General features: G+C 38.1%; 1 protein-coding gene across 1 annotated transcript; it reads right to left on the minus strand.

Moving 5' to 3' along the window:
• Nucleotides 1-153: 153 nt before the first annotated feature.
• On the minus strand, nt 154-17,892 carry LOC121884046 (growth arrest-specific protein 7-like). Its single transcript, XM_042392580.1, has 6 exons — nt 17,844-17,892; nt 16,970-17,021; nt 9,232-9,355; nt 3,151-3,228; nt 321-406; nt 154-214 (listed from the first exon to the last, which is right to left on the minus strand). Exons 2-6 carry the CDS (start codon nt 16,970-16,972, stop codon nt 209-211), a joined length of 297 nt encoding a protein of 98 aa, XP_042248514.1. The 5' UTR covers nt 16,973-17,021; nt 17,844-17,892; the 3' UTR covers nt 154-208.
• Between the last annotated feature and the right edge of the window lie 4,971 nt (nt 17,893-22,863).

Consider the following 22,863-nt stretch of genomic DNA (forward strand, 5'->3'; position numbering starts at 1 on the left):
ATGTTGATTATAGCCGCTTTAAGTGAAAATTGTCCATTGCTATTTCCTGGAAGCCGGAGGTGACATCTTCAAATAGTTTGTTTTGTCTGACCAACAGTCCAAAACTCTAAAAATATTTAATTTGTAACAATTTAAAACATAGAAAATGAGAAGCTGGAAACCATGAATGTCCAAAGTTGTTGTTAAATTGACTAATTGACATTTTCTTTCAGCACTACAAGAAACCATGAAAGAAAGAAAAGAAGAACACCTGTCACTGTTTGTGTAGAAACAATGCTGACAACTCATTCTGCTACAGCCTCGTTCAGATTGAGACGTACCTGTTTGTTCATGACAGGTTTCCTCAGAGCAACATTGGCCGTCTCTGTGGGCTGGCTGGGTTTTATTCTGCTGTGGCTTCCATTGGCTGCAGACAGAAACATCATAAACCACACGTTACTGTCAAGAATGACAGCTGCAGTCTCACTTTCAAACAATTACTTCACAATAACGAACAGAAAGGGAATGAGCAATCGACAATTCAATTCGATTACAGCAGAAAGGTCACGTTCTGCTGAGATTTTAATATGTGACATCCCAATGTTGGGATGTCCGAGCTGTTGGCAGCTTCAGAGACGACAGACACTGATTTGTTCTCCTTCACAATAAACAATGACTATTTCACTCAGCTTCTGAGGCAATTTGAGGCCATGACAGAGCTTTTTTTAGCTCCTCTTGGCACTGAATGTTCTTATTTCAGGTATTTGCAGTGTCCGTCCTCTTCTCAGACCCACATATGAACACATGAGCCCGGCCCTGGGGGGCTCACAGCTTTGTGAGCAGCTCTGTAGTAACGTCCCCCGGTTTCATCCTACAGGCTAATGGTTCTATCATCGCCTGTGATTCATGAGCTGTCCGATCGTTGCATATCAAATCGGCCCATCGCCGGCTGAAGGTAAACACGTGAGTCCGGCAGAGTGACCCCTGAAGCTGTGGTCGCTGGTCGGAGCAGGACCGGACCCGCCTGAAGAAAACGGAGGCAACTCTGAAAATAGCGATGGCGGTCACTTAGCTTAAAGGAGCCTTAAGAAGTCCACGACCTTCACTGACTTTTGTTAGTGACCGATTCAATTTAACAGCGTCAACAACTCTCTGAGACTCTCTGTAATTGACATGAGTGAGTCACATTTGCACAAAAGAGAGAAAGTAACAGAAGGAATATTTTACCATCTAGGCTACTGGAATATTAATTGTGCTTTGTCCTTCACAGAAATGTCGGACTTTCTTGTAGTCCAATCTTTACCAAGTTAGGATATAATTCAACATTTTGGAAGATACGCTTATCACTTTCTTTGTGGGAGTTAGATAAGATGATGCTGCTTTCGTGTCTGTGTGTTGAAGAGGACATTTTCACACGCACATTTCCAGGTCTGTATTTATATTCTGGGGCTCTACTAGAATAATGTTGCATAATTTACAATTTAAAAAAAATCCTTATTTATCTTATACCGACCCTTTATGCAGCCCCTCAGTTCAGCTTCTGTCTGAAACAGGCTTTTTTAACTCCCTGTCCCTCCTGATAAGCCCAGAGGCTACGTAAACAAACAGTAGCAGTTGGATTTTGCTTATTTATCTCATTCTTTACTTGAAATATAAACTTCTCAAATACATCCGTGCATGTTCAAGCCCGAATCAGATCCCAGCCCGGACTGGCAGGAGGTAGAAGGATAAACTGTGGTCCGCCAATTAAAAGTCACAGCACATAACTCCATAACTCTAAAACCAGATATTGACATTTTTACCTGTCTTTATGCTAAGCTAGGCAAATCCCCCTCTTGGCTCCAGCTCTGCACAGACATGAGAGTGTTATCAATCTTCTCATCTAACCTTGGAAAGAAAGCAAATAAGCATATTTCCCAAAATGTTAAACTATACTCAGTTAAGGAATGAGTTTCTACCTCAGAAATAGTCTAAATGGAAATAGCAACATTTAGGGAGTAATTTCTGATTATACATGTTGTTACTGAATTTTTAAAATGTATTTTTTTTTAATGTTTTGAGCAGCACAAACAAAATTCAATTGATCCTCCATGTATTGAGGGGGCAACAGTCATTTCAAATGCATTTTATTTATGTTTTTTGTCATTTAAAGGTTGGGATCGTCTTAAAATGGAATTAGGATCTTCGACGAAGCACGAATGAGCTTATTAAAAAACAAGAAATTGTAGCATCTAGCGAAGTCATAACCCTCTACCTGCTCTTTGCAAAGAAAAACAAACAAGCAGATTTGCATTATCTGTATTTGTTGTACATGTGTTCATGTATGTGTATCTGCGATGCTAATTTTCAGCAATTCAGCCTTGTCTCGTGAACTTCCCTTTGGACGCTGCATCATTAGTCGGTTTAATCCTCGGTTTCCTGTCCAGAGGTTGAAGGAGACGACCATCTAAACCCGGCCTTCATTAAACTTCTCTCTCTCTCTAAGGAGGCTCACACTTGTCTGGTTGAATGCTGACAAACTCCCCTGCAGCTGACTGCCTCTAAGTGTGTTTAGGCTGCATGCCAGCAGAAAGAAGAAAACCATCTGCTATCTGCTAAGATGCTGTTAGCGAGCGTGTTGCTGGCAGCGATGAAACATAATAAGCCAGTCATTAAGGAAATGTAGGATTTGATCCAGTAACACTAACTGAGGTTCATGATAAAGTCGGACACAGCGGAAAATTGTTTTACAAGCGGGATTTGTCAAGAACGAAATGTGACTCTTGGAAGTCTCTTGGAAATACAGTGAAGCACTATTGTGTCAGTTAAACTACTCTGCTGAAGGAATCTGGTTTTAGCATAATAAGCAGATTACAGCTGATGAATGATTGCCCAAAAGGCTTCATCTGTCCGACTGGAAAAATGTTAAAAATTAAGTCATGACCTGTAGCTCCACATGGAAACCATCTGAATAGAAAGAGCAATTTACCCAGTGAATACAGGAAACAGAGCTTCTTAATATCTTTGTCATTCTTTACCACTGAAACCTTCATCAAACTCTTTTATCTCATTTCTACATTCAGCCTCCATTTTTCAGTGTTTGTTTGCTCATGTGGATGTTTGTTATGATTTACATGATTTAGAAATAGAGTCCAAAAATGGATGTTTACAAATGTAAAGGCTCAGTTTTACCATATGGTGAGGAGTTCTGTTGTGCCAGTGATCTCTGCGGGGCCTCAGCTGACATGGAGGGGCGTCGCCATGTTGTTTCTGGAATGACACAATCAACAGGAAGGATCACGGTTGAAGAAGAGAACGTGGCACAATTTCACAGAACATCAAGTCCTTCACAGCAATTCTTGCACGTCAACATTTTGTTCATTCTGAACGTTTGATAAGAGGACAGGTGCTGTAATAATGTACACACTAGGGACGTGCAGAGGGCCCTAGTATTTGTATTTGTATTTGTTGAGGCAGCAAAATTATTTGTATTCAAATAAAAGTGGAAAGAGTTTAATTTAGGAAATTAAAGTGTTACAATAAGTGTTCATGAATAAACTAGGTCCCCACACTGGGTCTCAGACTGGAGTCTCCCAGATGACAAAATGACTGTGCTGAGCTAAAACTTTATTCATCACTTCATTGCAGACAGGCCTCTACTTATTTATACACTCACAACACAGAGACAGCAAACCATGTAACGTGTAGGGAAGAACTTCAAAGGTGATTACTGCTTTGCACTTTTCATTTATGCCTAATTTTTACAACCTAACTTTGTGGAAAGCAGAAGGGTAACAACAGGTTATGGAGAGTCCCTTGGGAGCACTTGGCTCATGTCAGTAGCTCAGCTTTATCTCTGGGGGACACCCCCAACTCTGGGAGTGATGTCTAAATAAGGAAATGTGCATCATGTAGCAGGTGGATGTGACTCCCCTCGTTGAGACCTGCTGATAGACGTAACAGCGGAGCAGAAGAGAGAGACACTGAGATAGCGATGTAACCGACCTATGCATGTATGTACATGTTTTTTTTTTTTCTCTCAAAACCAAATATTTTTAAAAATATTTGTATGAAACAAATATTCGTAAAAAACCCACTATTTGTGCTTTGCCGAATAAACGTATTTGTATTCGGGCACACCCCTAGTACACACCCAAACTGGCAAGTTTTATACAAAACACTACAAGGTACAGAGTTTGTACAGAACCCACATCAACACCCCTCTTGTTTTAATTAAGGCTGCAACTAACCATTATTTTCATTATTGATTAATCTGTTTTTTTTTAAATCAATTTGGTCTATAAAATATCAGAAAATAGTGAAAAATGGATCAATCACTTTTTCCCAAAGCACAAGGTGACATACTCAAATGTCTTATATCCTGGCCAACAGTCCAAACCCAAAGATACTCAGTTCACCACCATAGAAGACAAAAACATTCACATGCCGGAACCAGAGAATTTTTGACATGACATTTTTTGTCATTTTTCAAATGACTCAAAAGGAATAATAAAAATAGTTGGTGATTTTAATTTTTTGTTGATCCACTAATTGCTTAATCCAGTGGTTCTCAAAGTGGGGTCTGGGGGTTCCAGGGGGTCCCCAGCAAAAGAGGAATAATTTATTTTCACTATGAGTAACACACTGATGGATTGTCAGTTTTTTGTGTCAGTTTAAGGGTCCTTGACGTGAAAAAGTTGCATTAAAATCAAACATCATTAGTTTTGATGAGGTGTATGGTCCTCTGTAAACCCTTTTAATGTGAATATGACACATTTAAGAATGGAGTTCAATAGCATTTTATCAATTCAATTCCAGTATCGAACCCCTTCTCAAATCTTATTTACTTTTATACATTTGAAGGTAACTAAAAGCTAAAATAACTACAACTCTTGTTGTCTGAGAAGGCAGAAACTGTTTTCAGCTGAAGCCCAATTAACGTTCACAACCTGAAAATGAGCTCAGTGGTTTAATATATGAATGTGTTCATTAAATGTATCTGACAGATTTAATTAACAGCTGCAGCCTTCTGCACTTCACCACCCACTTACTCCAAATACTGAAGGTCCTGATTCAGAATGATTACATTTATAAATCTGAATAAAAAGGTTGATCTTATATGAATGATGTGAGGTTGATCAGCTGATCATTTATCTGTGAAACTACAAAAACACACACAGCTTGCTGGTGGTTGTACAGAGGTGTTACAGAGTGATGTGTTTTTGTTTGAATACAGACAGCAGCAAATTAACCAGAGAACTGTATTATTTCAGCTACTACAGAATTAAGGTTAATAAACTACAGTTGATCTAATCTGCTGCTGGTAATGTCTGACATTTTAATCAAAGGCTAAAAATTGGAAACTCCCACCAATATGTTTTCCTTTTTGCTAATAAAAAAGTGAGGATCTACACAGAGTCCCTGAGTTTTTTTCTTCCTCTACCAATATGTCATCTTTGAATAAAAGAAATATTAACACACACCCTCAAACTCTCTTGGCTATATGAAGAACTTTGGACATTTTGTCTTGTTATTGTGATTTTCTCATATAGTACATGCTTTTTGCCTATCTGGTGTCCCCATTTCAGCACCAAAAACCATTAAATTTCCTTTTTTAAATATCACTCTGTAAAAGTAAAAACTAAAATTGTGTTTTTCAAACAGTCATGAGAAAACATTTTGGAAGGGGAAAGTTCATTTCCTAAAAAGATAAAACAGGAAGATTCTACTTATCCATGTATGTGAACCTTTGGGGAAAGAAATCCTCTTCTGGATGATTTCCAACTTGCCTGCTGTGTTTTAGCTCTCTATCACGCACAAGTCACATATCAGGACTCATTCCACTTAGTAGAGCAGGAAGTCATTTACGCTGTAATAGCAGTGTTCTGTGTAATCTGAGTCTTCTAATAAAGAAATAATGTAGTGTCTGTCAGCACAAATGTTTTGCCAGTGCTGTTACTACGGCAAGAACTCGAGGAACAAATGTCCAAACATGTGTGGATGGGAACGTGAAAGTTTGAATATCACATCACACAGTAACACATATTATATAATATGACATATACTGCACATCTCCAGGTCTATATTTATATTCTGGGACTCTACTGGAATATCTCTGCATGATTTACAGTTATTTATCTTATTCTGGCCCTTTATGCAGCCCCTCAGTTCAGCCTCCATCTGAAACAGGCCGTTTTAGCTCCTGTCTCTTTAAGGCCCGCCCTCACAATGAGCCCACTCTGTTCTGATTGGTCAGCTTCAGGAAGCTTCCTCTTTCTCTGGCGGCTACGTATACAAACTATAGAAGTAGGATTTCACTTTTTTTCCCTCGTTCTTTACTCAAAATATGAACTTCTCAAATACATCCATACATGTTTGAGCCAAAATCATCAGACCCAAAATATGCAAATAGACAATGAGAACCACAAAGACGACAGAGTGGACGGCCATCCATGGGCATGTGCGAACAATTTGATGTCATCACAAGGAGGAAATCGGGGTATTTGGCTTATTTTGACTTGAAGGCAGCACACATACATACCTACCTCAAGTTTGCACGCACTGAGTTCTTGCTTGTGGGACACCATGGAGCCTTGCGCGAGCCTCCCTCAACTAGCATACAAGCTAACAAGCTAACCTGGTGCCCAGCTGTGATAACAGAGCCGAGCTTAGGGAGAGCTGACTGGGGGTTGGTGCTGAAGCTCGGTAGTTAAAAACACGTCTGGATGAATATTTTGTCTTGGTTATATATTTAAACTCTCCAGGCTGCCATTTAACCCGTGAGGTAAAGTAGTTTTCCACCAATCATAGTTACTCGGCTGTAGGCCAACATCGTTTCCTGCCACAACATGATTTAAAGTGTTTTCTGTGTCGTCTTGTACTGCTGCTCCATTCAGCCATCACATAATCAGACTAACATACCAGTATGTATGTATACCATAACAGTATATAAATGACAGAAAATTACAAAAAGCATGTTATGTCCCCTTTAAGGTTGGTTAGTGTACGAATAGGTTTAGGCAACTAAAACACAGTAATTCTTTCTTATCATTCCAAATCCCTCTGTCATATTTGCAACTCCGAGGGGATTAACTGGGAAGATTTCATCTGATTTGCTTTGCTTCTGCTTTCTAATAAATACGGTAAAACACACAGTCTCAGTAGCAGCTTTTTGTTTCCATATTCAGACATGAAACGAAAAAACCTGTAACAAAATAAAGAGTGACTGCTGCAGCATATGGCTTCTGAATGTAAAAATAGCTTTTGAGTGTTTTTTTTTTTTTTGCTCCAGTGTGTGTGTGTGTGCTGTGAGCCAAAGTACAATCACTGCCAGAGTTGTTGTTGATGTAGCCTCGGTCTGTCCTGTGGGAGCCTGTCTTATCCCCCTGGACGCCTTCCCAAATGAGGTGTAAAACACACAAGCACACACACACACACACACCCATACAGCACATAGCATGTTTGTGAAAGGTCGCCTGCCTTCAAGCTACTGTATTAATGTAACCCTTTTTAGTGTCTTGTTAGGTAGCAGCGTATTAGAGCAGAAGACAAACATCCCTCCACCTCTGAATCCACAGATCTCTCTGTGGAGTTACCGGCTGCGCTGCTGAAGGCCTGAAGTGCCACACGTTTAAGATAATCAGATTAACGTGGGTCGAATCTGTGGGTCTGTCTCCACATGAATGGACTGCTGAGACACGATGATGGGGAGGAATGATAATGAGTCATCATAGTTCACAGCGTTCAGGCAATGAGAGCTGAACGCCATGATAACCAGAGTAAACAACATGAGGAGGATATCTTCAGTTTGCCGTATGTTTACTAATCAGATTTCAACCCTGTCTCCTACAAATTATGTTTATATAGTGCAAATTTTTTTCTCAATTATGTTACATTGACAAACGTAACGTCTGCCTGGATTATGTTGTTGTTACAGTATGTCAGTTTTTTAAAAATAAAAATGCTACGTTTATGTACCACACTGAAGTTATAGGGAGGTGGTCGGGGTATGGTCCCGCATATGGTTAATTTTAGGCAACAAAAGTACTTGGTTAAAGGGGACATATGCTTTTTGTGATTTTCTGTATTTTTTATGATGTTGGATGTCTATGTTAAAGGCAGAGTCAGTAATTATTGAGAAAGACGGTAGATATTTGAACTAAGCACCTAAACAAATACACCCCTCCCTTCATGCACCTTCAGAAGCTCCGCCCCCCAAACTCATGGATGCGCATTGCCAATATGGCGGACTCCAGAGTGATGCGTTAACATGTGAGCACAACAGTCCATCCACACTTTCCCCACTTCTCACTCGACCTGCGTCCAGTGTCTCTGTCGTCTGTCAGCTGCAGCTCCTGGTGAGCTGATAGGACAAACTGTCTTCACCAGGCTGACTGACAGCAGAAATTTACTCAACCAAAACAGTTTGCATGTCAGCTCCACAGGAAAAAATCAACAGTGTTTGTATTTATTGATTTATTGATACAGTTTATAAGTTGAAAACACATATACATCAGGATATTTGTGTAATTTAAACAGCTGCCTGCTGAGATATTGCTCCACTAAACGTGACAGAAACAGACTCAGGGGTCTCCCGCATTGTTGTGTTGTGTTGAGAAGTTGACATTTCGAGTAAAGAATGAGAAAAAGAAAAATCCCACTAATACTGTTTGTTTACGTAGTCTCAGGAGATGCCAGGGGCAGCTTCCTAACCAATCAGAACAGAGTGGGCTCATCAGGAGGTGGGCCTTAAAGAGACAGGAGCCTGTTTCAGACTGAGGCTGAACTGAGGGGCTGCATAAAGAGCTAGTAAGAGATAGTTTTTTGCGTTGTAAATCATGCAAAGATATTCCAGTAGAGCTACAGATTATAAATACAGACCTGGAAATACGCATGATACGTCCCCTTTGAAATGGAAGCCAATTTTAGCCAATGAAAAAAAAAACTTTGCCATGAAATGATGAGACACTAACTTTCTCTTCTTTTTTTTCTCTTCCTGACAGTATTTGGCTTCCATACTTTTTAATCATTGATTGCTTTTTAAAAAATACATTGTGAAACTCACATAATCAGCAACATTGCTTTTTTCTCTTCACCTTTTATTATATGAACTATCTTCTGGCCTGTCCAACTTCATTTATTGTGAAACACAACAGATTTCAGATGCTTGTGGGCATGAAATCCTTTTGAAAATCACTTTTCACCAATCTGCTCCTTGCAGATATGAATCCCAGCAGATGGTCTGAGGCTTTCTCTTTGTTTTCCGGCTCTTACCTTTACTGGAGCTGTTGACGTAATACTTCTGTCCCTCAGGTGACATGTAGCTCCTCCACCCTGGGGGAAGAGGCCGGCTGTCTGTCTCCTCCCTGGGTGTAGCAGAGCTCACGGCCGCTGGCTCCTGTCGAACACAAACACATTTCACCACCACAGTACAAACTGTAACAGATCAGTGATGTTTACTTGTGTTTTCTCCCTGAAGGATGTTACCATAATCGACTCAAATCTGGGCTTAAAACCTACGATACAGGGGATGGACAAAATCACAACACATTATTGTTGTGTTATTGTGTTTGGATTGCATTCTATTGTAACCTCAACTACTTAATTACACATTTTTTTGCAGTTAACAGGCTTTTCTCCTAATTTTCTATCAAGTTAAAAAATGCTATAATTTCTGGAGACTACAGGAAGTCATGTTGAGAACAATAAGCCTCATGCAAGAACCACTCATTACTTAAGAACTGATTTGTTCTTAAGAGGCACATATGGGTGATTTAAAACATTTGTGGCATTAATCAATTTTCTCATACTTAGTATTCTCTCTTCAGTGTGAAATTCTTGTTTTTAACTCTTTAGGAACATTTTTGTGAATGAAACTTGCCCACAAAAGGAGTGGAACCTGTAGCCTTATATGTGTTTTAAGGGCATGGATTATGCTAATGATCAAATCTCATGAACAGGTGACGTTCATCAGGCTGAAACGAACGATTTACAACAAGTCTGTGCAGTTAAGAGAGTTTGTTGAATCCGACTTGGAACATTTTTTACGAGCAAACCTCACAGAAAAAATGCAGGATATGAATGTGAAAATGTTCTTGCAGGCCCAATCTGTTCTAATCAGTAAAAACTTAATTTAGTTGATTAATTTAGGACATTATGAAAAAGAAGTATAATGTTCTGGTATAATGTTCACTACATAATGTAGTCATTAACTACTGAGGATCTTGAGCGCTGTGAAAATGAATGTTTTTCTCTGAGTGAAACAACCCAACTCATACAGTTTAATTCATCCTCAGTAACAGGAACATTAAAATCTAATTAGTTAACCTTATTTTGAAAAAAGCATGCAGACCGATTGCCTTAAAAAAACTAAATTTTTCATCTTTGCTCAAGAGCCACACAGAGACACAAAGAAAGCATTAAACATTGTTACTTGCTGAAGCTTTTGTAGACACTGTACAATCCATCACACCATCAGTAACAATTATACAAATGTCCAAACAAAAATACAATCATCTTGTATTTTTGGAGAGAAAGCATGTTGTTCAGTTGGCCCTTTCCCTAAAGACTGTGAACCCAAACCAGATAGCTTTATACGTCTCCAGAAGCAAAGCAGTAAGGTCCCTAAAAGGAGACTTCCACAAACTGTTACACCTTCTTACAAATAAATACAGTCATACGATGATCCCACAGAGACCTCATGGTCAATCAGTGACTTCAATCAAAAGACATCCTTCAACTTTAGCTTGCTTAGGTACCTCATGATTGAGTTCAAGAATTCAACTAGCCTAAAAGCAGGATTTCTTCACCATCATGTATACGAGAATGACCCTAACCCTAACCCTAACCCTAACCCCCTTAGTTTGAAAACAACATTTGTAACAAACATACAAAAGATTTATAAAATGATAACCTATTATTCGGTTTTCTATGAATATGAATAGATATTGTATGTTGTACTAACAAATGCTTATTTATAGTATACTTACACTTGAGTTAGTTAAGTAATTTACAAAAAAACTATATAGAGTACTTGATCATTTACTTTAGATGTGACTTGACTTAGTATAAACTACTCATAATTACTATTAAATCATTTCAAGTGAAATATACTTTGTGTGTAACAACAAACAACACATTTATTTAACTTTGGCTACCTACTGTGACATGTCCTGCAACTTAGAATTTCTCAGTTGTATTTACTTAAACTAGGGATGTGCAGAGATCCCAGTATTTGTATTTGTATCTGTATTTGTTGAGGCAGCAAAATTATTTGTATCTGTATTTGTATTTGAATAAAAGTGGAGAGAGGCTTAAAAATCCTGTTTTTGTTTTTATTACACTTTTAATTTTAGAAAATTATTATGATTACTGAGCTAAAACTGTACTCTTTGCCTCATTGCAGCCAGACCTATCTATTTGTACACCCATAACACAGAGACAGCACACCGTGTATCGTGTAGGGAGGAACTTCAAGGGTAATTATTGCTTTGCACTTTTCATTTATTGCCTATTTTTTACAACCTAACTTTGTGGAAAGGAGAAAGGGAACAACAGGTTATGGAGAGTCTTTAAGAGCACTTTGCTTGTGTCAGTACCTCAACTTTATCTCTGGGGAACACCCTCAACAAATAATTTTTAAAATATTTGTATGAAACAAATATTCGTATAAAACCCACTATTTGTGCTTTGCCAAATAATGTATTTGTATTCGGGCACACCCCTAACTTAAACGCACAATATGTAATTTCAGCCGCTAGGGGTCTCTCAATCAAAACAATAACAAAAGACGGAGTGTGATGATAGTGTGAAGTAGCAAGGGATCATGGGAGTTGTTGTCTTCGTTGTTAAATAACCAGCTTCACCGGGATAGGATTACTCCAGTGTTAATCATTCGGGATGTTTTTAGCGGGAGCCAAATTACCCGCAGAGGTCTCCTCCTCTCCAGAACAAACAGACCCGGTGATTACAGGTAAAAACACTAATTAAAGCTGTTTCAGCTAAAAAAATCAATGTTTCTCCGACGTACGGCGACCACCGGATGAGCTGCTGCTAACACTTGTTCGGTTTATTTCTCTTATAACTTTAGATCCAGACGTTCGGTCGGTTTCTCCCGGGAGCCGAATTACCTGCAGAGGTCTCCTCCTCTCTAAAAACAAACATACACACAGATTAAAATCGTTAAAAATACTAATTAAAGCTGTTTCACCTAAAAAATCTATATTTCTCCGACAATGTTTGGTGACCACCGGACTTCCTGGAGGGGCTGTTAGCCGAGCTGCTGCTAACGTTTGTCCAGTTTATTTCTCTGATAACTTAAGATCCAGACGTCCAATGACTATAATCCTTCTTCCGGCTAAAAGATACATTTAAAAATTACCTAAATTTATCATGAAAATGTGGCTTAAAACTGAATAAAAGTCAATTTATAACAGTTTCTGTGGAACAACCACAACGCCGATGTATTATCTTGTATGTGTGTAAGTTACTCTTTGGTAGACGCCATTGTAGCGGACAAACACAGCGCCACCGTATGCATCTTGTGCGTGTTTACTCTTTTGTAGAGGAGGTATGATACCATTGACATGCGACCAAATGAAACGGTCCGTTACTTTGAATAAATTACATTTCTCTGGGTTTGAAAATTGTTGGAAACATTTGAGATAATGTAAGTACACAACTCAACAACATATATAACATATTCCACATTAAAATGTCTAAAAACAACTAGACCTAATTACATATTATACCTTTAAGCATCAATCTGATTTACTTGTTGCAAACCGATCACCTTAAAAAGACCCAGTAAGTGTTACTCGCATAACTTAAGCGTTTCAAACATCCAACTGTATAATGTCAAGCTGCTGCTGCTTCGTTAAAGTTTATAGAGTTACAACATTTCTACAAGCTTGCATATGCAGTAAATGTAAATGTGGGAGTCGTGACAGCCTCAACAATAAGTGATGTTATTATCATCAAATTCTCATTCTGCTTTTCAGCAGTTCCCACTTGCTAAGTAATGGTGTTATTCATATGGTGAAATGTGATCCACTGAATGGATAAATAATGATAAATGCTCGGTTCACCTTATCAGCAGTCCCCAGGAGCCTCCACCATGAAGGCGTTTTATAGCAGCCACTCTAAGCACACTGGGCCAGAAATTATTGCAATGTGCTTTACAAGGGAAAAGTCATTTTTAATCTGCAGGATCTGGCTGACTGTTCATTTTCAAATGCAGCAGTGCACGACCCATACAGATCTGGCTGCTGAATCTGACACAGGCCCTGCTGAACTTCAGGACTCCAATGAGACGTCTGAGGGGAGGTGGGTGGAAGCGATTGGACAGATTTATAAATGGCGGAGATTATTAACGGAATGATAAAGTAGTCATATCATGTTCTTTTTGCCTGCACCGGCGACAGGGCAGAGTGGGTGGATATAGGCGATTGATGTATAACATTAAAGGGACTCACTGGATCTTTCTATCTCTGCTTCTGATGTATGTTTGATGTGAAAGCAGCGGATAGCTTCAGCTGTGGTTTGCTGCAGTATTTTAGCAGCTGAATTCACACTGAGGGGACGTTTACTGCACAGAAAAGATAAGTGACGTCCTCTGCTGACAGTGACTCATGTAAGGTCAACCCATTTCATTGAGAAGAAAGACGTCAGAATCAGTTGTTTAAGCAAGTACATCAAAACTATATATATCTCTGTTCAAGTGACAGATGGCCTCTATCAGCTGTAGTAATTATGATGGCAGCGAGGGAGGAAATCAGGTGACGTTATTACAAAGCGAGAAAGTCCACGTAGGTAAAGTCAAGTCAATTTTATTTATATAGAGCCAAATCACAACAGATGTTATCTCAGGGCACTTTTCACACAGAGCAGGTCTAGACCACACTCTTTCATTTACAAAGACCCAACATTCCCCCATCAGCAAGCACTTGGCGACAGCGGCGAGGAAAAACTCAGAGAGGTTAATTAAAAAACACCATTTATTTTCTGTTTCCAACCACGAGTCAACACTGTTTTTTAAAAACCATGACCGTGATCGTCCCCTAACCTTAGAGGATATGACTGGTGATTTTCTGTATTTTTCTTATTATCAACAAATCTCTGATCTACTTACAAGTATTATGTGTGTATCCAAAGCTTGATAAATCTCATTCCTCTATGCTGTAGAGGAATGTCTGTTGTTTTCCCTAAAAAATGTAAAAAAACACGTCAATGAGCCACACCGCTGCACTTGGTGACATGTTCCTTCATCATTAAGAGTTTGGGCACGTTATTTTCTTCATAAAACGGTTCCAAAGACTAATAACAGCAATCACATTTTCAGTCTCTGAAGAGAAGTTCCGTGTAAGGCAGACACCTTTACACAGAGTACTACATTATCAATTTCTCAAAGAACTTCAGTACAAAGTCAAGAGGTCGTGATATGTAGCACAACAAACTAGCAAAGAACTGTAAACAGAACCGCGTTCCAGCACATGCTCAGTGTTGTCTGCCTTACACAGAACTACTCTCCGGCGACTGAAACATGATTGTTGTTATTAGTCTTTGGAGCCGTTTCTAAATAAACTACTGAGCCCAAACTCTTCTGTTGGCAAGTGAACATGTCACCCAGTGCAGCGGTGTGACTCACCGACATGTTTTTAATAGTTTTTGGACAAAAACTGAGGTCTACGGCACGGAGGAATAAAATATATCAGGCTTTGGATACACACACACAGCACTGGTAAGCAGATCAATTCATTGTTGGTTTGGCTCTGCAGATAATTGCAGATGAATGCAATTTTTAAGAGGCAGGATTAAAATATGAACGCACTGAAAACCATCCATATTTTATTCTCACACTAACAAATCAAATCATTAAATCCTCCACCTTGAAGATAAACCCTTATCATGAGATTTTTTTATCATCACCCATTTATCCTCCTTCCTTTTCATAATGATTTCACATGCCCTCTGGCTGCCAAGGAGAAGTGCAGCCGAATGGCATCTGAGCTTTTATGGAAACTCTTTTAAAAAAAGAAAAACACAGATCCTTAACATAGCCTTGCCAAATCCCATAGTCCCCTGGGGCAGTGCTATCAGTGTTACCCTGAAACCAGGATCTTCACTCCAGTCGTGTTAGCTCACTTTTCTCTGAATAGGAAGAAACTAACAAGACAGGCTGTGTCAGACTCCCGCAGAAGGAAGGATGCCTCTCGCTGCTTTCCTGAGCTTCAGTTGGTTCATGAGGACTGACAGTGGAAAGAAAGAAAGCTTTGAGCTCACTTTATACCTGGAAAACTGGATTAATGGACTTCAACATTCTTAAGGAAGTGATGGAGAGGAGCTGATGTTTAAATTTCTGTGCTTTTGTCCTCCATTGCTGCACCTTATTCACCATATAGAGCCATAATTTTTAATAAAAGGTATAGTGATAAGCACCAGACAAATATGATGGGAAAAATAAGTTAAAAATGGGACATCTCACCCCCCCCAAAAAAGAGTAAAGTTTTACATTATCATAACAGAAATCTATTTTGGGTTCCTAATCTGAATGCACTGTATAAGCAATCTTAAATAATCAAAAAGGAAAAGCTTCTGTGTGTAATTTTAGACGTCTCCGACAAAAGCACAATTTCTCACATGGTTAGTTCCTGAGCCTCGAGGCAGCTGCTGACTGCACTGAGATTTTCAAACTGCAGCAATTATAAAAAACAAAAAAACAAATAAACCAAGAGGAAGCCTCAAAGAGGAATGTACAGTCACTCCACACAGGATGCTGATAAAGAAGAAGAAGAAGAAAAAAAAAAAAACAGTGGCGGGCATAGAAACAGCAATGAGCCCTTTATTCTCTCAGAGGCTAAATGAGCATATAGTGATGCATAAATCAACCCACTGGCAGCTTTTCTTCCTGCAGAGCTCTGAGTGTGTCAGCAGAGACGCATCTTAAAACCAAATGTTTGAAATACATAAACAGTCCTCAGTTACGACACAACATTTGAGGGGAAAATGTGGACATAGATTGTACAACCTAATGGTGGTAATCGGATATTCTCTGAGCAATTAGGTTTGAAACAGTGATTCCCAACTGGTTCATTCTGAGTGGATCATGAGCATTTAGGCAGTTTGCTTTGAATTGCAGTAAATTTCACTGTTTTCTAGCACAACAGTGTTTTTACTGTAGTACCATTTCATGCGTAGAGGTGCAACAACCTGCAACTTTACAGCACAAGTAACCTATCAATGCCAGCTCTGATGGTCATGTAACCCTTGCCTTGCACATTTGTTGACTGTAGTGATCTTTCCAGAGTTTCTAGAAGTTGAAACTTTGTGATCTTAATAAAGATAAACAATGATTAATTTGTCAGTGCAGAGAAAACTACACCTCCCTTTTGCTTTTTTAGCTGTCTGAATGGCTGTTCAGTTAAGATTGTGTCCTGATGTCTCAAGAAAAGCAGGATCCTGAGGCTAAACCCCGTTAGCAACTAATTTAAAAACTTTATTTACTCCTCCATAACTGAAAGGATTCCCTCCATGGGGTGCTGGTCTGGAGTACAGATCTCACCTCAAACCAAATATCTACATGTTTTTCTTTATTTCTGCATGAGCTAAGATTTTGAATGCATCCAGCATCTTCTTGTTATGCTCATCGCTCATCTGAAACTTTAATTATGAGCATTTATATGCATAAATACGAAAATAACTCTTTTAGCGACGCAAGGTGAGATTTGAAGTTTCTTTACATATCTGCTGTAAAACACTTACTCTGACACATAAAACAGAAAAGAGTTTTTTAAAAAATACTGTAGGGGGACCATGAACATCTGTGGATATGTCTGCATGGTTGCGTTATTTACTGGTAAAGATGCAAACATGCAAAATGTACACAAAATTTTAACCAAGTCTCTAGTGACAAAACAGCCTGCCATACAGCTTAATGTACACATCCATATCTTATATATATACATATCTTACTGTGTCTATTGCAGTTTTGAGGCCAGTAAAATGAAGTTCTTACCATGCTGCTACTGTATGCTGTTGTGCTGAAGAGCCAGTCAGTCAACCAGCCACTGGAAATATGAATGAAGGGACAGCAGATAACTTTTTACACTTATTGGACCCAAAATGATCCCAAAGCCTGCGGGATCTTATGGCTAAAGAGGAAGGAATGAAGAAACACTGAATATGTTTCAAGCTAAGTGCCTTCTTTTTTCCTACTTGTGCCAAATAAAAGGCCTGGTTTTGATCAATGTTAGACATTTTCTATGAGTCATTGTTGTGTGTCTGACAGATGGACACAAAAGCGGACACTGTCAGACTGAGCTGTGATGTACGGAGGCACAACAAGGACTTGTTTGAATTGAATTGACTCTGCATATAGCGAGTGTCATTCTGGTCATCCTCCATTCAAACACACAAGGTCTTTCTCTCACAGGAGAATGCAGCCACTTGTGAATATACTGCAACGCCGGCTGGGGCCAAGATTTAAAAGACATATAGTTAACTCTGCAACAGTGCAACAGAAGAGCTGTTAACAAAAAAACAAATATTCTGTCCTTCTTAAGGCAAATGCAAAAATAAAAAAACTCTAAAAATCTAAAAACTTGAAGCAGCTATAATCAATATTTTTTATCCATGCAGAGCTTTATAGCAACTTTCAGCTCATTGTTTAGCGCTCTGGATGCAACTTTCAGGCAGCTGTTTTCAGAGAAAAAGCTCTAAAAAGCCACTTTACACTACCTGCTCTGCACCAAACAGCAAACAGACACAGTTAGCTGTAGACTAGCTGGTGAACATAGTGGAGCATTTAGCAGCTAAATAGCAAGATATTTACCTCAGGAGTTGGTAGAGAGCAAAAACAGAAGCTAAAAGAGAGTGAATATTGGACTTACATTCACCAGGTGGACAGAAAAATGACTCCAAATGAATTGGTCTTCAATATATCAACTTATATCAACAAAAATCTGATGATATGACCTTGTTGTGTTCAAAGCGTTTGTTTCTGCTGCCCCCAAGTGGACAAAAAAAATCAGTTAATGCAGGCTTAAGATACACTCCCTAATTTTGTTCTGGTACAGCACCCAAAAAAACTTACTAGGTCATAAACTTAAAATATGTATCAGCACAGTGCCCCTAATAATTTTATTTATCATAATCTTGTCTAGTTTATGGCAAGTTCTTTAATTCTGAAAAAGAAATTCCAAAAGACAACTAATTTTTTAAGGAGTTGTACGAAGCTGCAAAGACGATCCAAATAACAAAGGGATGCAGAGACAAGATATTTCATTATTTCATTATTGTGTTTAGATTTGTTTTCATTTTGGATCTGCATTGGAATACAAATCAACTGTGTCTCAATACAGCAAACATCAACAAATAATCAAAATGTTAAATTAAATTAAAGGAGTAGTTCAGCATTTGGTTTTCTTGTCGATTAGATGAGAAGGTCGATACCACGCTCATGTTTGTGCGTTAAATAAATGATGCTAGAGCCAGCAGGTGGTTAGCTTAGCTTAGCATAAAGACTGGAAGGCTGGCCCAAGGGTTAAAAAAGGTTTACCTACCAGCATCTCTCAACTTTTCTCATTATCACATTAAATCTCACACAAAAACTGTAACCCTGGAATTGCATTTTGATCAGCAGAGACCCCAGTGGTCCTTTAATAATCTTTCTGTAATGTTCATCTCATATCTCATGATTTAATTTATCATTGAAGTTACAAGTTTTGATTATGCAGTTTGTGATGTAAATTTAATTTTTCTCTCACCTTTAAATGTTTAGTTGGTAAAAAATGTTTCAGAATTTGGACTTTAATAAATTAATCAAAACATTTGCATGTTCTCCTCCTCATTCTGTCACCACTGATCAAAGTAGCTCCAAAATAAAAGCCGAAAGAAAAGGGGAAAAAAAAGCTATTTTTGTTACATTGTCCATTTTATTTCTGATCAAAAGCACTTGCATGTCCCACTGGAAGCAAAATCCAAGAAGAGCTCAAATATTAATGGTTTTTACATCTTCTAGACACCAATCTGCTGTTTTAAGACGAGAGAAACAACCGCATACAAACCTCTGAGTGATCTCTCTTTCCTTTTTAGATCAAGAAAACTGAATATGACAGCATCATCATGACTGACAGGATAAGGTTTCTTCTTATCTCACATGCATCAGCTTTACCTGCTTTTATTTTTCTACTGAAGCTGGTTATCATATGAAATAAATCAGCCCCAATTTCTGTGCTTTATCAGTAGGAAAGTGTGCACAGCATTTATAGTGACTGATGAGGGGGCAAAGGTCAATCCTCTCTGGTATATCAGGTAATTGTGCAAACACAATACACTGTAAAAAAGAAAAAAAAAAGTATTTCACAGAAATTTACTGTATTATTTTTACAGTTTTTTGTTTGTTTTTTCTACATTGAGTGTAAATGCCATAAAAACACAGTAAATTATTTTTTTATTAAAAATATTCACCATAAAATAAAGGCTGTAATCTGTAAATTAATATAATGGAATATTATAGGTTTTTTTTAACAGGATTCCAATTACTTAATGGTCTACATTGAATTCTATGTAAAAACTAAAAAAATACACATCCTATTACTGAATGTAAAATTAAGGCAACTTTCTGTTTTTTACAGCAAAACTCTCAATTTAATGTAAAAAATGTGAAAAAAAAATAGTAAAAAAATTGATAAAAAGTCTGGCAGCAAAAGTTGCCAAACATTTACCGTCAAATAACGATAAAAAATACCCCTTTAATCTCGCTTCTGGTCATTTTCATTGAATTGTATTTATATACGACCAATTTGATAACACCTAAACAATGTGATGACATGTGATACAAGGAATGCTGAAAGCAGGTAAACAACCTCACTGTGACTGTATTGAAAATTGAAGACCTAGATATGGTTTCATATTATGAGAGTAGCCTCAAACTGACACATTGATAACCTACAGTTCCTTTACAAGACAGTTTCAAAATGCCTTAAAGTGATACTGAGCTAATTTAGTGAAAATTCCAAATTACAATAAATAATTTTTGTACTTACTGCAAATGTGTTGCATTTAATTGCCACCCCTAATTCATAACAATACACATCCTTTATTTGATTTTAAAGTGGAAAAATATCATTTAACACATTATTTCTTTAAGTTAGCGGGTATTTATAACTCCCAGACATTTAGCATTTTAATAGACTTTTAACAACGGCAGAAAGGGGGCACAGTACACAAGTAAAATTAACTTTATTTCATTAAATTTTGCATTTTTTACTGACAGAATTTGATCATGTTGTGTGCATCATTACTGGTCAATACAAATCCAACAAAACAATATCACAATGATTTATGATTTATGGTAGGATGTATTGAATTAGTCTTGTGTTAGTGTTCATGGACATGTTGAAGGTATTTTTTGCACATTTCAATCCAGACGTCATTATCGGTGCTGATGTTAAGATTTTTTCCCCATTTATTTATTGGAAGAGATCAGTGGAAGATAGAAGTTTGTCTAATTTTGACAAAGGTTTGTTTGAGTTAGCAATTTTATTGATGCTGTCCAATAGGGTTGGTGGTTGAAGGCTGTTATTGGAAATGTTGTTTTTGCTTTGACTGCAAGCTTTCATTGGGTGCATAGTAAGTATTGCCTCTACCCAACACCATACTTTTTGTATTAACTGTTAGAAGTTGAGTAGAGTATTATTTTCAAAGATATGGTGTAGATGCCTTTTTCCTTCCATTTGGTGCTTGTCATGGGTAACTTTTTAACATGAAAATCTGGGTTGTGCCAAATAGGTTTATGTGAGCTAGGTGACATTTGGAAGTTTGTCATTTTATTGACTTTTCACCAGGCTGACAGAGTTGTGGCTATTACGGTGTTTTTAAAGCAGTTGGGTTCTCTAACAGTGTTGCTAAGGAGGGTTAGATCCTTTGCTATTGCTATTTCTTGGCATTCTGTTTGTTTTATATCCAGTAAACAGCTAATAAAATCAGAGGCAACAGGTTTCAAAGTTTGTTTTCCCTTTTGTAGACTGACAGACTAAATAACTGATGGGTTGCAGCACTCTCTGCTGGGCAGAAACTGACAAAGTTCATCTTAATTGTCAGTGCTTTCATTTCTTCATAAGAAATATATGATTTACACAGGCAGCATTACTGTTTGAGCTCTGAAGAAGTTATAAAAATACAAGCAACATACAGTACTGTGATATCAGTTTAATATGCAGCATTATTCCATGAACTCTAGAGAAGAAAGACAAAATAAACAGAAGACTATGCTAGAAAAGAAAAAGTAGAATAAAGGAAAGTAGAATAAAGGAAAATTATTATCTACTTTACTTTATCCTTTTTGATTTTTTCCACCTTTGTGTCCAGACTGAAATTTCTAAACAGCTATTGGATGGATTTCCATTAAATTTGGTACAGATATCAATCGTCCCCACATGATGAATCCAACTGACTTTGGTGATCCCCTGACCTTTCCTCTAAAGCCACCAGCAAGTCAAAGCTTCATGACAAAATACCTTCATGGCAACACCATTGACATTCCCATCAGCCTCAGTTGTACTTAATGTTTAATGCTAATAAGCAGATATTGGTGATTTCAGATGGTGAACATGGTAAACCTGCTAAATGTCAGCATGTTATTAGCATTTAGCATTTAGAAGGAGAACTGGATACTGTGTTTAAAGATGGCACCCATTCTTGAAAGTTGCTCAGTGGTGCATGAAGCCTAGAAAAGCCTGGCAGGCTTCCTCTAGCTTCAGTGTTTTTGGGCCCAGAGTGTGCTCACTAGAGTCCTTGTCCAGCAAGACTTCTGCTGGCCGAGCTGGCTGACCCCTGGTTGGCTCCTCGTTTGCTTGAATGGGGACAGAATTGGACACAATTCATCAAATTTTGATTGTAAAACGAGTTATTTCGCAGAAGTTGTGATGCTCAGAAAAATATGTTTCCCATTTTACAGCCGCTCCTTTTCCAATGACGACTTTTTGGGCCAGTGCGCATCACGTGTCGGACCCGGAAGTTGGGATTTCACGGTTTGGCCATTATGTCAAATTGGATTCACAGTCTAGTGCTGTTCCTGGAAGCTTTAAAGCTCCACTCTGCCTATGTATAGCCTAGCAAAGCCACTAGCTGTGAGTCTTAAGCCAAGCGTCAAATGTAGCACAAATTTTTACTGAATTTCAACAAATTTGACAAAAGAGAATGGAAATAAATGTGCTTTTTTTACCGACTGTTCCTATGATGTAGTTATAGGAGTTGGTTCATCAAGATAAACAGCTGATTCTCCAGTCGGTGCCATTAAACCGTTGCAAAAGAAGAGAGCGGCAGTCAAAGCTCAAACGATGGAAAACCATGTGGAAACGTGGTGAAAATATGACATTTCTCTTTGTTGCATGTATTGATTTGAGGAACGTTACAGTCTCCTCACAGATCTTATGTTTTTGTCTCTTCAGTGGACGTTTAAGTCACATGCTTCATGTACATCATCATTGATTCACTAATTGCACTATTTAAAATTTTGTTTTTATCAATACACCAACTTTTCCACCTCAACCAAGTGTAAAACCCTAGTCTTGTTTAATATCAGTGGAGGTTTACCTTCTCAAAACAGGGATTATATCTAATCCACTTTTTTATTTACCACTACAGAAAAATGTATTACTTGCTGCCTCAGGACTCAACTCTCCAGCTGTCTGCTTTCCTCTTCTGTAACCTTTAAGCTATTCTTGAATAAAAGTCCTTGTTCCACAGGTGATCAAGTTTTTATATGACTTCTAACAGACAATAATTCTTTAAAAGGTTTGTATCTTCCTTGGTGTTGTATGATTTTATAAGCACTTTGGATGGAAAATGGCTCGATATACAAGTGAGATCAAAGACACGTGATGGATGAAATGTTTGGTGTCCAGC

The sequence above is a fragment of the Thunnus maccoyii genome, chromosome 18, assembly GCF_910596095.1.
Source record: "Thunnus maccoyii chromosome 18, fThuMac1.1, whole genome shotgun sequence".
In the NCBI taxonomy this organism is placed as follows: Eukaryota; Metazoa; Chordata; class Actinopteri; order Scombriformes; family Scombridae; genus Thunnus; species Thunnus maccoyii.

Coding starts and splice junctions, on each gene's coding strand:
- LOC121884046 (XM_042392580.1), bottom strand. Junction 3,229..9,231: donor CGTCAACAGCTCCAGTAAAG/GTAAGAGCCGGA, acceptor GTGTCATTCCAG/AAACAACATGGCGACGCCCC. Junction 407..3,150: donor ACAGAACTCCTCACCATATG/GTAAAACTGAGC, acceptor TTCTGTCTGCAG/CCAATGGAAGCCACAGCAGA.